The sequence below is a fragment of the Cryptomeria japonica genome, chromosome 3 (genome assembly GCF_030272615.1).
Source record: "Cryptomeria japonica chromosome 3, Sugi_1.0, whole genome shotgun sequence".
Classification (NCBI taxonomy): domain Eukaryota; kingdom Viridiplantae; phylum Streptophyta; class Pinopsida; order Cupressales; family Cupressaceae; genus Cryptomeria; species Cryptomeria japonica.
In genome coordinates, this window is record NC_081407.1 from 156,784,862 (window position 1) to 156,797,950 (window position 13,089).

General features: G+C 33.4%; 1 protein-coding gene across 1 annotated transcript; it reads right to left on the reverse strand.

Moving 5' to 3' along the window:
• Positions 1-1,973: 1,973 nt before the first annotated feature.
• Positions 1,974-4,944, reverse strand: LOC131874584 (laccase-12-like). Its single transcript, XM_059218120.1, has 6 exons — positions 4,792-4,944; positions 4,546-4,697; positions 3,854-4,098; positions 3,555-3,683; positions 2,359-3,288; positions 1,974-2,257 (listed from the first exon to the last, which is right to left on the reverse strand). Exons 1-6 carry the CDS (start codon positions 4,891-4,893, stop codon positions 2,127-2,129), a joined length of 1,689 nt encoding a protein of 562 aa, XP_059074103.1. The 5' UTR covers positions 4,894-4,944; the 3' UTR covers positions 1,974-2,126.
• Positions 4,945-13,089: the final 8,145 nt, after the last annotated feature.

Here is a 13,089-nt window from a genome sequence, read left to right on the forward strand (position 1 = left end):
TAAAAAATACATATATAGTTATGTAATTTTAAAAACAAATTGACAAATTTTAATCAAAACATTAAATTATCAAACATTTTTATAAAATGTTGAAAAACAATAAATTATCAAACATTTTTCTAAAATGCTGAGAAACAAAAAATATACAATTATTTAATTAAAAAAATAAATTAACAAACAAATTATTTATTAATTTTTGAATAAATTTAATAAAAAAAGACATTATTGAACTAAAAAAAAGGGTTATTTTGTGCACCTGAAATAATGTGGGTCGAAAGCTGAAATGTGAGATGCGCTAGCTGCAGCAAATAGGGCACGATGATGCGATGCTAACAACTGGTTCGATCTAACCCCCACTGGATAGAAAAAGACAACTTGGAAAATGACAGTTTAACTGTCGTAGTCGAAATTTATAAAATTTTGGAAAAACCTATTATTAATTGGGTTCGAGCGAAGGGGGGTGGGGTTGGTTGGATCGAACTCCTTAAAATATTAATTTTTAAGGGGTTCAAATGAACCCAAAATCCACCCGAGGTTCAAGCAAACCCACGTCCGATGGTGGGTTCGCTCGAACCACCCTACTTCGTTCGAACCCCCCCAAACATAATTTCCCACTTTCACCAATTTCCTTTGTTGGTGAAAGTGGGATAGCCCAGAGGAATAACAAGATGTCGACAAATGATGAAGATCAAGTGCACGACATAGTAGAAATATCAATAAGATGCGAAAACCCTAAAATAAGGTCACACGGACATGTTAGAGTACGATGCCGCAAGTGTTGACCATTTTTAGATGCCTATAGATAGCATTAAAGTTACATAGGTATTCAAATTTCACCATTATAATTACATTAATTAAAAATTATGTTAAAATCTATACCTATATATATCTTAAAAACATGTATAGAAAAAATATCTAAGGATACGAGTCTCATATTATTTTATTTACTTATAAATGAATTTATTTTAATTTGAAGAGCTATTTTTGTTTAATTAAGAGTTATTTCATAATTTTAGTTTCTCTTTTAAATATATATTAACCATTATAATTTTTATTTATATAGTTGAATACATAATAATTTCATATAGTATATTTTAAATAGTTTATTAAAATTAGTTATACAATCAATAATCAGAAGTAATAATTTAATTAACCATTATAATTTTTATTTATATAGTTGAGAACATAATAATTTCATATAGTATATTTTAAATAGTTTATTAAAATTAGTTATACAATCAATAATCAGAAGTAATAATTTAAACTTTCAAAAATGCATATATAATAGATTGAAACTTACAAGTTTCTTTTAAACCATTTTTTATGCATTCATAATTTCAAATCTTTTAATAAGTACAACATATTGTATTATCAATTTATATTTCAATTTGTAAACTTGCCTTAAAATATATATATATATATATATATATATATATATATATATATATATATATATATATATATATATATATATATATATATATATATTTCTTCCATATTTTAAAATTAAATCAATAAATAAAATAATAGTTTAAATTGTTCAATTCATAAACTTATCTAGAGGAACTTAGAATTGACATGCAACCACATTTACTATCAAACATTGCTTTTCTTTAAATAAAGTTTTTAAGAGAAAAAGAAATAAGTAAACTATTTGATGGTTTGTGGGTTTGACTATATGATCAATTTTCTCATCAACATTTAAGATCATGCTCTATGAATCATTATCATTTTTTCTCTTTTCAAACTTACTCATCATGATACGAAGTATGATTGAAAAACATTAATAAAAATTGATTACACAATCAAATTCAAAAACTATTAAATAATTTATCATAGACTTTAGAAATTTCCTCCGATTAAAGAAATTTGGTGATGCAAGTTCCTTACCTTAGAAATTTCCTCCAATTAAAGAAATTTGATGATGCAAGTTATTTCTTTTGAATTAAATCAATAAAATGCACGACATAATCTTATTCAAGGACTGGCTGTCGAGTCAACTGCTTAGAAAAATGAACATATAAACCTATCAAATCTGCCTGCCGGCGTCTAGAAAGTAAGACACAATCTATCTTATTGACATGACAAATGGTGAAATTCCAAGTCTTAACGATGAATAAATCCATCTAACATTGAGGAAGATCAGAAGGTGGCGGCGGCACTATGTCAGCATCTTCTGGCCCATTATAGGTAAGAAATACCATATCAAACCCAAGTGAGGAATGAGATTCAAAGTGGCAATGCACGAGCCAAACTCCTGTTAAAAACAAACAATATATAATTTAGCTGTATAGAAAAAAAAAGTGAATCAAAATCTTGAAGCATTAAAATATATCCCAATGAATTAAGCTATCTTACCTGGATTATTGGCTACAAATCTAATGGCTGCCCACCCACCAGTAGGAACTCCAAGAGTGTTCAACATCTGAGGATCTACCAGATTGAAGTTTGCAGGATCTGTTTCATTATTATAGTTACCAAAGCCTTGACCGACAAGATAAAAATCATGGCCATGAAGGTGTATAGGATGGCTCTCAAATGTAATAATCCCAGTGTTCTGAAAAACTACTTGAACAGTACTATTGAATTCCAGAACTTTAACTCTTGTCCCCGTATCGGGCGCCCAAAAACTCAGGGGAATATCAGCTTCAGTGTAATTGAACTCCACGGGAGGATTATCTGGGAAATCTCTGGTAAATACTCCATCTATATCATTATAATAAGCCTGCAATATGGCTATATCAGGATCCACAAATGAAATGTTATTAAAACTTCCAACTCCTCTTACACCATTGTTCTCTGGGCATGAATTATCAGGACAGGTAATGAGTCCTAGTCCCTCTGTTATATACATTTCTACATCTACTGTCTGTGGGACAGAGGAGTTCAGGCTTCTCAGGGATGAACTGAAATTGAATGCAGTATCTGTGTCGTTATAGTCAGGAAAGTCGGGCAAAAGAGGAGTAGATGTATTGAGGGCACCTTCGTATTGCAATATTGCTGTTGCACTGGTATTTAGGTATTGGGTTCCATCAGGCTGGCTATTGTATACGCGGGTGCCAACGTAGTAGAGCCCTACTTCCTGGTCAGTTGTTATGAGCACATCCATAGTATTACCTGGGGCTATGAGCAACACATCGGTTGTATATGGCTTGACATAAACAGCATCCATTGCCACAACGGTCATATTGTGCTGGGCAATTTTGAAAAAAGATGTATGGATCATGGCAGCATTTACTATCCTCAGTAGGTAGGTTTTTCCCATCTCAACCAAGAAACGCACAGTATCTGCATTCATGTTTCACTCATTAGTAGTTATTTTTTGAGATTTCAAAAATAAGAACACTTTTTATAAACTGTAGTTTAAAGTGATCAATAATAATAACGTAATAACACCCTCAAATTCAATAAACTGGGGAGGACTTAGATCTCATGATCCTATACCTACCAAAAAAAAAAAACTCTTTCCAATTGAACCAGACCCCAACAGATAAATTAGCTATCTTTAAATATTATTTCTAAATGATAGCTAATAAATGAAGAACGTTACAAACCGTTGGAAGAGCATGGGAAAAAATCTCCTGGCTGGCTGTTAATGGTGTATGCGTCGGAGTCATTTGGTACAGCTCCTGTTGCAATCGCATCTAAAATTACATCTTGCACATTCGCATTCCACCATTCACCTGCCCATCATAATGTAATGTTCATCAAATTAGTAAATAGTTTTACAAAAAATTTTGCAAGTTTTCATTAGGAATATTTTTAGAAAAGTGGATTCCATTTACAAAAGCCATTCACGTAGAAAACAGAAGATAAAACATAAAGGAGGTTTGTGTGGAAGAGAGCTGCCGACCCAAAATAATAGGAATTTCATCGTCTGGTTCGGAAAATGGATAATCATTTCCAGCCCCGGGTTTAATGACCAATGCTCCATGCACAGTAGCTCTCAGATATAAGATATGTGCATGCCACCACAACGTCCCTTCCTGTCCAGTGATTGTAAAATTATAGGTATATTTATTCCCAGGAGCAATGGGACACTGGGTTATGTAGGACGGTCCGTCTGCCCATGGCGATCCAAACTGCTTTACCCCATGCCTGCGAAATCACAAATAATAAAATCACAACGTAATTTTTTGAAGATTCAATAGTTGAACACTCTAACATCACGTTTTTTAAAATCTTACATAGAAATTTCAGATCATTTCCATTTTTTTACAACAGTTTTTAGCATCATATTATCAAATATGGTACCACATCGCCATGTTTTTGTCTAAAAAATCTAAAAAATTGAAACTCATACTGATGCACTGATCTAACATCACATGATTTGTTGTCTTTAAGATCTAAGGAATACATTTCATTCAATATGAATAATCATCATCAATACTAAGAATTTCAAAATTATAACTATTGTACAATATTATTATAAATATAGATATTAATCAATAAATATTACAACAACTATTAGAACATCTATAATAACTATTAACATATGCTTAAGCACTCTATTCTTTCCTTCCTTAGGAAAGTAATATTTATTACCAATGTATAGTCACATTATACGGCCCATCGTTTTGCACTTCGACGATAAGATTATCGCCTTCGTCAACAGTTATAGTCGGGCCAGGATATTGTCCATTGACTGTCACAATGGTCTCTGTGTTACACACTCTAGTCACGTTCTGTGTACCAATCTGTTTCACAGTAAACAGCATAATTAGGCTCCCAATTCATTCAAGCTTAGCATAACATGCTGAGAATTGAAGGGATTCTACTAAAAATACTCACAGTGAAATTGTGCTGGACAAGTGCGGCAGAAGCCATCCATGGTGCTATGAAAATTATACAAAGAAAGGAAGCTAATTTCACTGCACTTGCCAACCCTGCCATGGTTGCTATTTTACTTTCTTACAAACCAACTTAAACTTCTGAAGCTATGGAGTAATCTAGACAAGGGTAATTTATTTATACTGGAGAAGAGAACATTTTAAGTCAAGAAGACACTGGTTCCGCAGTTTCCTTGCTAAGCACGTAAACGCGTGTTGAAGAATTCAGCATAGATGGTTCAATCCAAATAAAATTGCATCTGCTAGGAATACAGGGTAGGTAAAATTTTGATTGACTTTGAGGGATGATAAGAGGTAGCACGTTGTAAAACAAGTATGATGTAAAAAAAAAAATGAGTGAATACCTAAAACTTTCTATTCAAATATTCATTACTTAAATGGTCAATAATTTAACAGTAAATTAGATTTTATATGTTTCTAAAATTTGACTGTATAAGTATTATTTTTTTTAATTTAGTAATATATATTTTTAATATTATTTTTTATAATGTTGGAGTCTCTACTTAATATATGTTTGGTGGAATGGAGACCTCTCATTCTTTGACACTAACTTTGTTGTCTAAAAAACTGGGTCTCTTCAGCCTAAAATACTCCTACTCCCCTATTGAATATCTAAAAGTTTTTTGTTGAATTACATTTAAGATAATCAAAATAGATTGAAAAATACAATGACATACGAATAAATAAAATGAATTGTAATTACAATAAGTTAGATGATATCCATGAAACCAAAATAAAAATATGAAAAACATCATATATAATAAAGAACATAATTAAAATATAAAACAAAATTAAAAATTAAAAATAAATTTAATACTGTACACATTTATTATAATAAAGACTAAATTTCATTATTAAATGCTCCTAAAATTAAGAATCTTAGGTACTAGGAGGGAAAAACAGCTACTGTTTTGGGTAAACTATAACCATGTGCATATGCATTTACTTTTTAAAGAGTTTCTAAATGCCAGTTTACCACGAGATTGTTAGTCCTCTTGATTTTGTTCTCTTCCGATTTAATGCATAATGGAAATAGTCACATGTTTTGCATTAATTAATGGAAATAGTCATATGTTTTACGTTTTCTACATTTAAAGTTAGTAAATTTGGACTTTCGTTCTTTATCTCGAAGGCATTGATATTGTTAACATGCGTACCGTGTTCAACTTCTCCAACATACATCTCTTTCAATATTCCGTCTTTGAAATTAAATTTCTTATTAATATAATGATACAAAAAATTACATATAAATGCCTATTTAGTTTTGAGTTTATTAAGAATTTAATATTATTAATAAATATGATTATAGCTTGTTTATTAATAAATTATATGAATTAGAGTTTCTATAAGTTGTTGGTATTATGGTTGTTTTATTTGTTCCTTTGTCTAGTCTGCTTATGACATTCTCCTTTTTTATCATATTTGTTTCTGCAATCATTTCATCTAGTAGCATTATACCTATCTTAACTATTGTACCACAATATAATAATCATCTTTTTTATACAATTACTCCTCTCTATGAACTACATCCTCAATGTACCCCTTCCACCATAGCTCTACTGTACTTCATCCACTTCCAACTGGCCCATAGTATCCACAACTTCTCTCACTTGTTTAATACCCACCTCTACTATCTATTCATCAACCATTCATAATCCCATTCCCTTATCTATTGCCATACACATACTTTGAACAATTTCCTTCTTCCTCAATACTTATTTTTCCAATATATTATTTCATGCATTCCTCATATCAATCATATTCACACCTACTCCATAAATCCTACCTATACTCATTTGAGTGGACCCCAACCTTCTCTAATCACTACTTCTTCCTCTTCCATAAAAGAACTAATCTAAAATAGAGAACATGAAGATTAAAAAAGTTGATACGAGGCTTAATGGACATGACAATGATGAACATAAGGATTCTAGACATATGCCATTATCATTTGAGATTGGTGCACATCCTCCATAAGTTTTGAGGCACCTTAATTTGAAATATATAATGGAAAAGGTGACCCTAGCATGTTTAATTAAGATTCTTCACTATAATATGTCTTGAATGATGAAATGAGAGTATATTATTGTCTAAGTTATTTCTAAGGGTTTTAAAACATAATGTTATTAAATGATTCTTCTCATTACTTATTGATGTATACATAAATATGATGATTTCAATATGAAATTACTAAAATAATTTAAATTTGGCATGGGCCTAAGATTTATTAAGTTGTGTTATTGGAGTGAGATTGAGTAGAAACTAAGAGTATCAATGATTCTATTATAAAACATAAGAAATACAAATATGGATTCTCCTAAGTGTTTTTTTGCCTCGAAGATGCCTAAATTGTTTCCAATCTACGTACTAAGCATAAATTGGCTAATCACGCGAAATATAATATATAAATACAATAATATGGCATAAATAGTAAGTATGAGATAAGAATTTCTAAACAAAATATATAGTATTAAAAATTAGAAACAAAAAAATTAAGAAATGGAGTAGGTGGAATTGGAATTTGTAGATTCTATTATTTAAAATATTTAAGAGTATAGGAAAATAGTGTGGGTTAATCACATGGGATTCACTTCCTAATGGGTATTAGACCACATGTTTTCATAATAGGGGATTTAATAATAAGTAAAAAACTAAATTATTATAGTGCTTTCTATTACGAGGTCACCTATAGATAAACTAATTAAGTAAAGGTTTGATATTGGGGTGTTATATGTTGTAGCAAAAGGTAGATCCATAAACTACTAATGAACTGCAAAATGGATTGTTAGGAACACACAAGACAAGTCATTTGTTAGTGTTAGTAGTATCAACCATAAATGAAATACAAAAGAAACTACAATCCTAAGCATGCATATCAAGAGAGATGTCAAACATGTTAAAGAAAGCATAAAAAAACGAAGGAAAGACACTAAACCTTCCCAAATGCTCTCAAACATGCTCATAGCTGCTCCTCCCTTGTTCCTCTCCTCTCCACGTTACACATGAGTGTAGCCCTCATCTTTTTGCACTACTATGGATGTCTTATGGAGATTCAAGATTATGAATAATAAAACTAAAAGACTATGCAAATGTAAACAAGCTAAATAAGAGAAAGTACCTAATTAATCTATGTAAATTTTAACCAAAATAACAAAGATTATTGCTCCTAAATGCTCTCTCAATTTTACTATAGGTTAGCTGCATACAAGATTTATGGATCTTCTTTGGAGAAGGAATGCGCTCTATTTATAGGAAAAATAGGGCAATGCATGGTTGAGATTGAGTAATCTCAATAAGGGTCAGGATTGATGGGTTTGTGATCCATGTGAGGGCTTTCAACCCAATCCCAAGATGGCAAATGTCAACATGGGATGGCTTGAGAAGAGAGGGAAGAAACATTAAATGCTTGAGATGACATCAGGGTTACCTTAGGAGGTAAGGTTAGCCTTGAGTTGAATGAATAAAGCTTTTATCCAATGAATAATGCCTTTATACAATGCACAAACTCTTGTGCAAGAGTTAGTGGGGATAACCATGGTCAAAGCAATGAATGATTGAAGAGACCCATGAGTTAAATAGGGGTTGAGTTAGAGAGAAAGTATCTAATCATGTGGGTGAGTTGAGTTTAGCCATTAATAGTCATGTAAGAGCCATTAATGGGTTGGAAGACTTTAGGGGTTAACTTGTTGAATACATAAAGCCTATAATGTTTTTCAAAGACTTTGAGGTTTTGAGAAGTGACTCCAAGTTGCTTAGGAATGTGACAATAATTAGGGAGGGTAATTAGGCTAATTTAGAAGGGGTTAGAAGAATCTAGATTGGGTTAGAAGAGTCTAGTGGGTTTGGTGGGTGAGAGAAAATAGGATTTTAATTAAAATAAAATTCATTATTTCAACTAAATAGGTGCAACTTGCATTTGTAGGAGAATGCAAGTGGGGGGTAGTTTAGGGATTTAAATAAATATTTGTTTTATTTATTTAAAGGAGGAAAGGGGTTAAATTAAATAAATGTGCTTTATTCATTTAATTGATTGTTGGTGTGGCTTAATGAATTAAGTTAAATAAATTGAATAATTTATTTAATTAATAGGAGAAGAGGTTGAGGATGAATTAATTAAATATTAATTTAATTAACTGATTATTGATGGTTAAATAATCAAATAAATAGTAAATATTCATTTAATTAAGTGGACAAATTTATGTGACTACATTTGCCCCTCTTTGAGACGATGTGGTTTATCATGTCGTTTCAAAGAAAGAAATATAGGTGTGAAGAAATATGCCTCTTAAATGTTAATTTAATGGTGGGTATGTCCCCTCGAGAGATGAGCCGATTTTTTTTGAAAAATCGGGCGATTACTCGAAAAAGAGAAAGAAGTTGAGGGGAGGTAAAAAATAGAAGAATTTAAAAATAATGGTGAAAGAATGGGAGAAAACAAAGTGAATACAGAGAAAAGGCAAGCCAACGAGTACCCTTAGGTCAGTCAAGAGATACAGTACAAAGGTACTACGTGCTTTTTGATTGACACTATAGAATTGATCAAAATAAGCTAGACAATCTGGTGCAATCAGTTAAATTGCCCCAGTCGATTCAAAGGGTAACAGTTGATGTCAGTTGTTCGCTTGGATGGGCTAAAGTCTGAGTAAGTGGATCAAAGTGACCTGTTATGACTTAGACAATTGATGTAATTGTCCGATGAAGCCAAGGTATTTGAAGAAAAATACTTGTTGATACTTAGACAATTGATATAATTTTCCGTTGTGATTGTGTTTGAATGGTTGATCAATTGATAGTGTTTGCGTTGTAGATTGGTTGTGGTGAATCATAGAAGCCCTGTTGAGAGTAGGTCATTATGGGAAATGTCTATTGTAGTCTAGGTTTGCCATGATCGATTAGCTGTTGAGAGCTGAAGATACTTGATCCAAAAGTATGTGTTGATAGTCTAGGTGTGTATGAGTCGATGTACTTGTGCCGATAGAGTAACTTGCTTGGCTTTATAGGATGATCAAGGATGAGAAACATAGTCTCTCCTGTTAGAGATGGATGGTGATGAACGTGGCTTGATTGGGTTTGATAGGACACGATGTAGGGTATGTGATGCTGATGACCGAGATAAGGAGGGTGAGGGGGGGATTCAATATTAGATAGAAGGTATGGAGGACCTAGGACCAATTCCTATGTAAGAGGAGCAAAATAGAGTATGCATTGTCATGACTATGTATGAATGATATGTAGCTCTATGGATTTATGGATGGATGAAATGCAACAGAATGCAATATAAACATATGAGATGAAATGACGATCCATACATTAGTTACAGTTCTTAATTTTCATCATCGGGCATGGTAGTATCATTCTTGGCCAAGGTAATAGGAACCAAGTTTGAGCATTTTACCTGTAAGCGATCATTTATAAACAAGAAAAAGTTACCCTCCATTCTGGGTCATGCGCAAATGGTCGAGGTATATGCTGTAGTCAGTAAGCCATAGTGATCTATGACTATATTTTGCATAGGATCACGTAGCTTAGTGACCTTCCCACATAGACATCATTAGTTCATGCCCCATAACTTCATTGGAACAATCTGTAGATAACAAACAAGAAAAAGATATTAGGAGCCATCTCGGCTACTCTAATCACTTGTGGATATCCTAGAGTAGCGTGGGAACTTGATATGAATAAATAAATAACAAACCGACCAAGTACTTTGTAGCTTAAATAGAATTTTCTTGTCAAACAAAATGTGACCATGTCTTGTCTTTGAGGAAGGATGCATCCTTGTGAAGACGGTTGTGTGCAGATGTTTTGATTGGTGGTTGATTTGATAAGTGATAATCGTTTGAATAGCTCAAAATGTTTGTTCTGGTATTTGTTGCGATATGTATAAAGAATAATATGTGTTGCAATGTTTTTCAGTGATTTTTGATGTTTTATCATGTTTTTGGATTTTGTGAGTGTTTTTGAATGTTTTTGGTATTTTCAAAGTTTTTACGAATGTTTTTGGTATATTTCCAGCCAATTTTGAATGAGAAACTTAAGGAATCACAAGTAATGTAGAATCCACTTCCATCAGTACGTTAAGAGCACTGCACCCAGTTAGATGTCGCTACGAAAGTGGGATGCATGACACATGAAGGACTAACCCTGATTGTAGCTCACTAACAAACCATGGTTTGAATGATGGATGAATGGATGCAATGGATGTGATTGCAACGAGTTTGAAAGACAATGGAGCCATAGCCTTTACGAATGGTGCTTGTTGCCAGGTTTTCACCATCGTACTTACCCAAGGTGCCACCGTAGTGGTTTTCACTATTTGGATGAATTATTTTTCTTTACTATTTTCTTGATTTTTTTGTATTTTCTTCAGGACATTTTTCTGAATGTTTTTTATATATTTTTGATATTTTGGAGGAGCCTGATGCTCTGCACAACTTATGTATGAAACTGTTTGAGGTGCATGTTGTTGATCAGATCTTCTAGTGGTTCTCCTTCTGAAGTTTCCAACTGATATGCCCCAAACCCAAATATAATAGTGATAACATATGGACCCAGCCAGTTGGATTCAAACTTGCCCTCATGTTCTTTGTTTGGTTGGTTACGAGGATTCTCTCCGAGAACAAGATCACCTACCTCAAATGTATGAGGTTTAACCCGATGATTGTAGCTTCTTCTCATGCGTTGCTGATAGGCTTTGAGGTGGTTGTATGCACCTTGTCACCATTCATCAAGTAGTTCCAAGTTCTCAAGACGGGAGACCCGGTATACTTCATCATCTATCAAACTATGCAAAGAGACCCATAGAGATAGTATTTCAACCTCAATAGGTAGGATGGGTTTTGCTCCATAGACCAGTGAGTAGGGAGTTGCGCCTATAGGGGTTCGAATGCTAGTTCAATATGCCCATAGTGCTGGATTTAATTGAATGTGCCAATCACGACCAACATCATTGACGGTCTTTTTAAGGGTCCTCAATATATATTTTTTTGATGCTTCAACCTAACCATTTCCTTGTGAGTAATAGGGGGTAGAAAAGCGGCGTTGGATGCCAAACTTTTCATAGAGCTCACCGACATCCTGATTTTTGAAAGGAAGCCCATTATCTGTGATGATGGACATGGGTACACCATATTGGCAGATGATGTAATTAAGGATGAATGAAGTGATCTTCTTGCCGGTGAATAGGGTAAGTGGAACGACTTCGATCCATTTTGTGAAATATTTGGTGGTGGTAATGATAAATTTATGGCTGTTGGCTGAAGATGGATGGATTTTACCCACAAGGTCAAGTCCCCATTGACAAAAGGGCCATGGTGTTGTGATTGGTTGCAATTTTTGTGCTAGTGCATGTATCAGGTCTCTGTGAACTTGGCACTTCTTGCATTTGCTGACAAAATAATAGGAGTCTTTTTTCATGGTGGGCCAATAGTATCTAGTGCGCATGATTTTATTTGCTAGCGAAGGACCACTCGAGTGAGTCCCACAAATTCCTTCATGTACTTCTTCCAAGGCCTTTGTTATCTCATCTTGTTCTAGAAATCGAAGGAGAGTACCATCAAGACTTCGCCTGTATAGGGTGTCGACAATGATGGTGTATCGAGCAGTTTGGCGGATGAAGGTTTTTCATTGGTTATTGGATTAGTTGGGAGGAAGTGTGTGATCACAGAGGTAAGTGAAGAACTCACCGTAACATGGGGATTTAGATCCGACAAGGCGACATATCATTTCAGTTTGAAGGATATCATACACGGGGATCCAAAGCTATTCTACCAAGAATTCATAGAGTGTTGAATTTTGTGGAAGATCCAGGAGAGATGCAATTGTAGCCATTGCGTCAGCAACTTGATTCTGATCTCTAGGTACCTGCTCAAATGTGATAGTTGTAAATGATTCTTTGTAACTATCTACCATCCTTTTATATGGCATGAGCTTATCATCCTTAGTTTGATACTCATCCGTGACTTGTTAGATGACTAGCTGAGAATCTCCATATGCCTATAGCTCTTTTAGATGCCATTGTATAGCTAATCTGAGTCCTTTGATCAAGGGCTCATATTCTTCTATATTATGAATGCATGGGAAAGTGAGCCTGTATGACTTTGGGATACTGTCACCTTGAGGTGTGATGAAAAGAATCCCTACCCTTGAGCCATGTCTAGTGTATGAGCCATCAAAATAGAGCTTCCAAGGTTGTGTAGTTGTGATCATGAAGATCTCTTCATCTAGAAAGTTTGAAACA

Excerpts from the sequence above, each read along its gene's own strand:
- LOC131874584 (XM_059218120.1), bottom strand. The coding sequence starts at position 4,893 with ATGGCAGGGTTGGCAAGTGCAGTGAAATTAGCTTCCTTTCTTTGTATA. Across the intron at positions 4,698-4,791 it reads TTGTCCAGCACAATTTCACT|ATTGGTACACAGAACGTGAC; the intron begins GTGAGTATTTTT and ends ACTGTGAAACAG. Across the intron at positions 2,258-2,358 it reads ATTTGTAGCCAATAATCCAG|GAGTTTGGCTCGTGCATTGC; the intron begins GTAAGATAGCTT and ends TGTTTTTAACAG.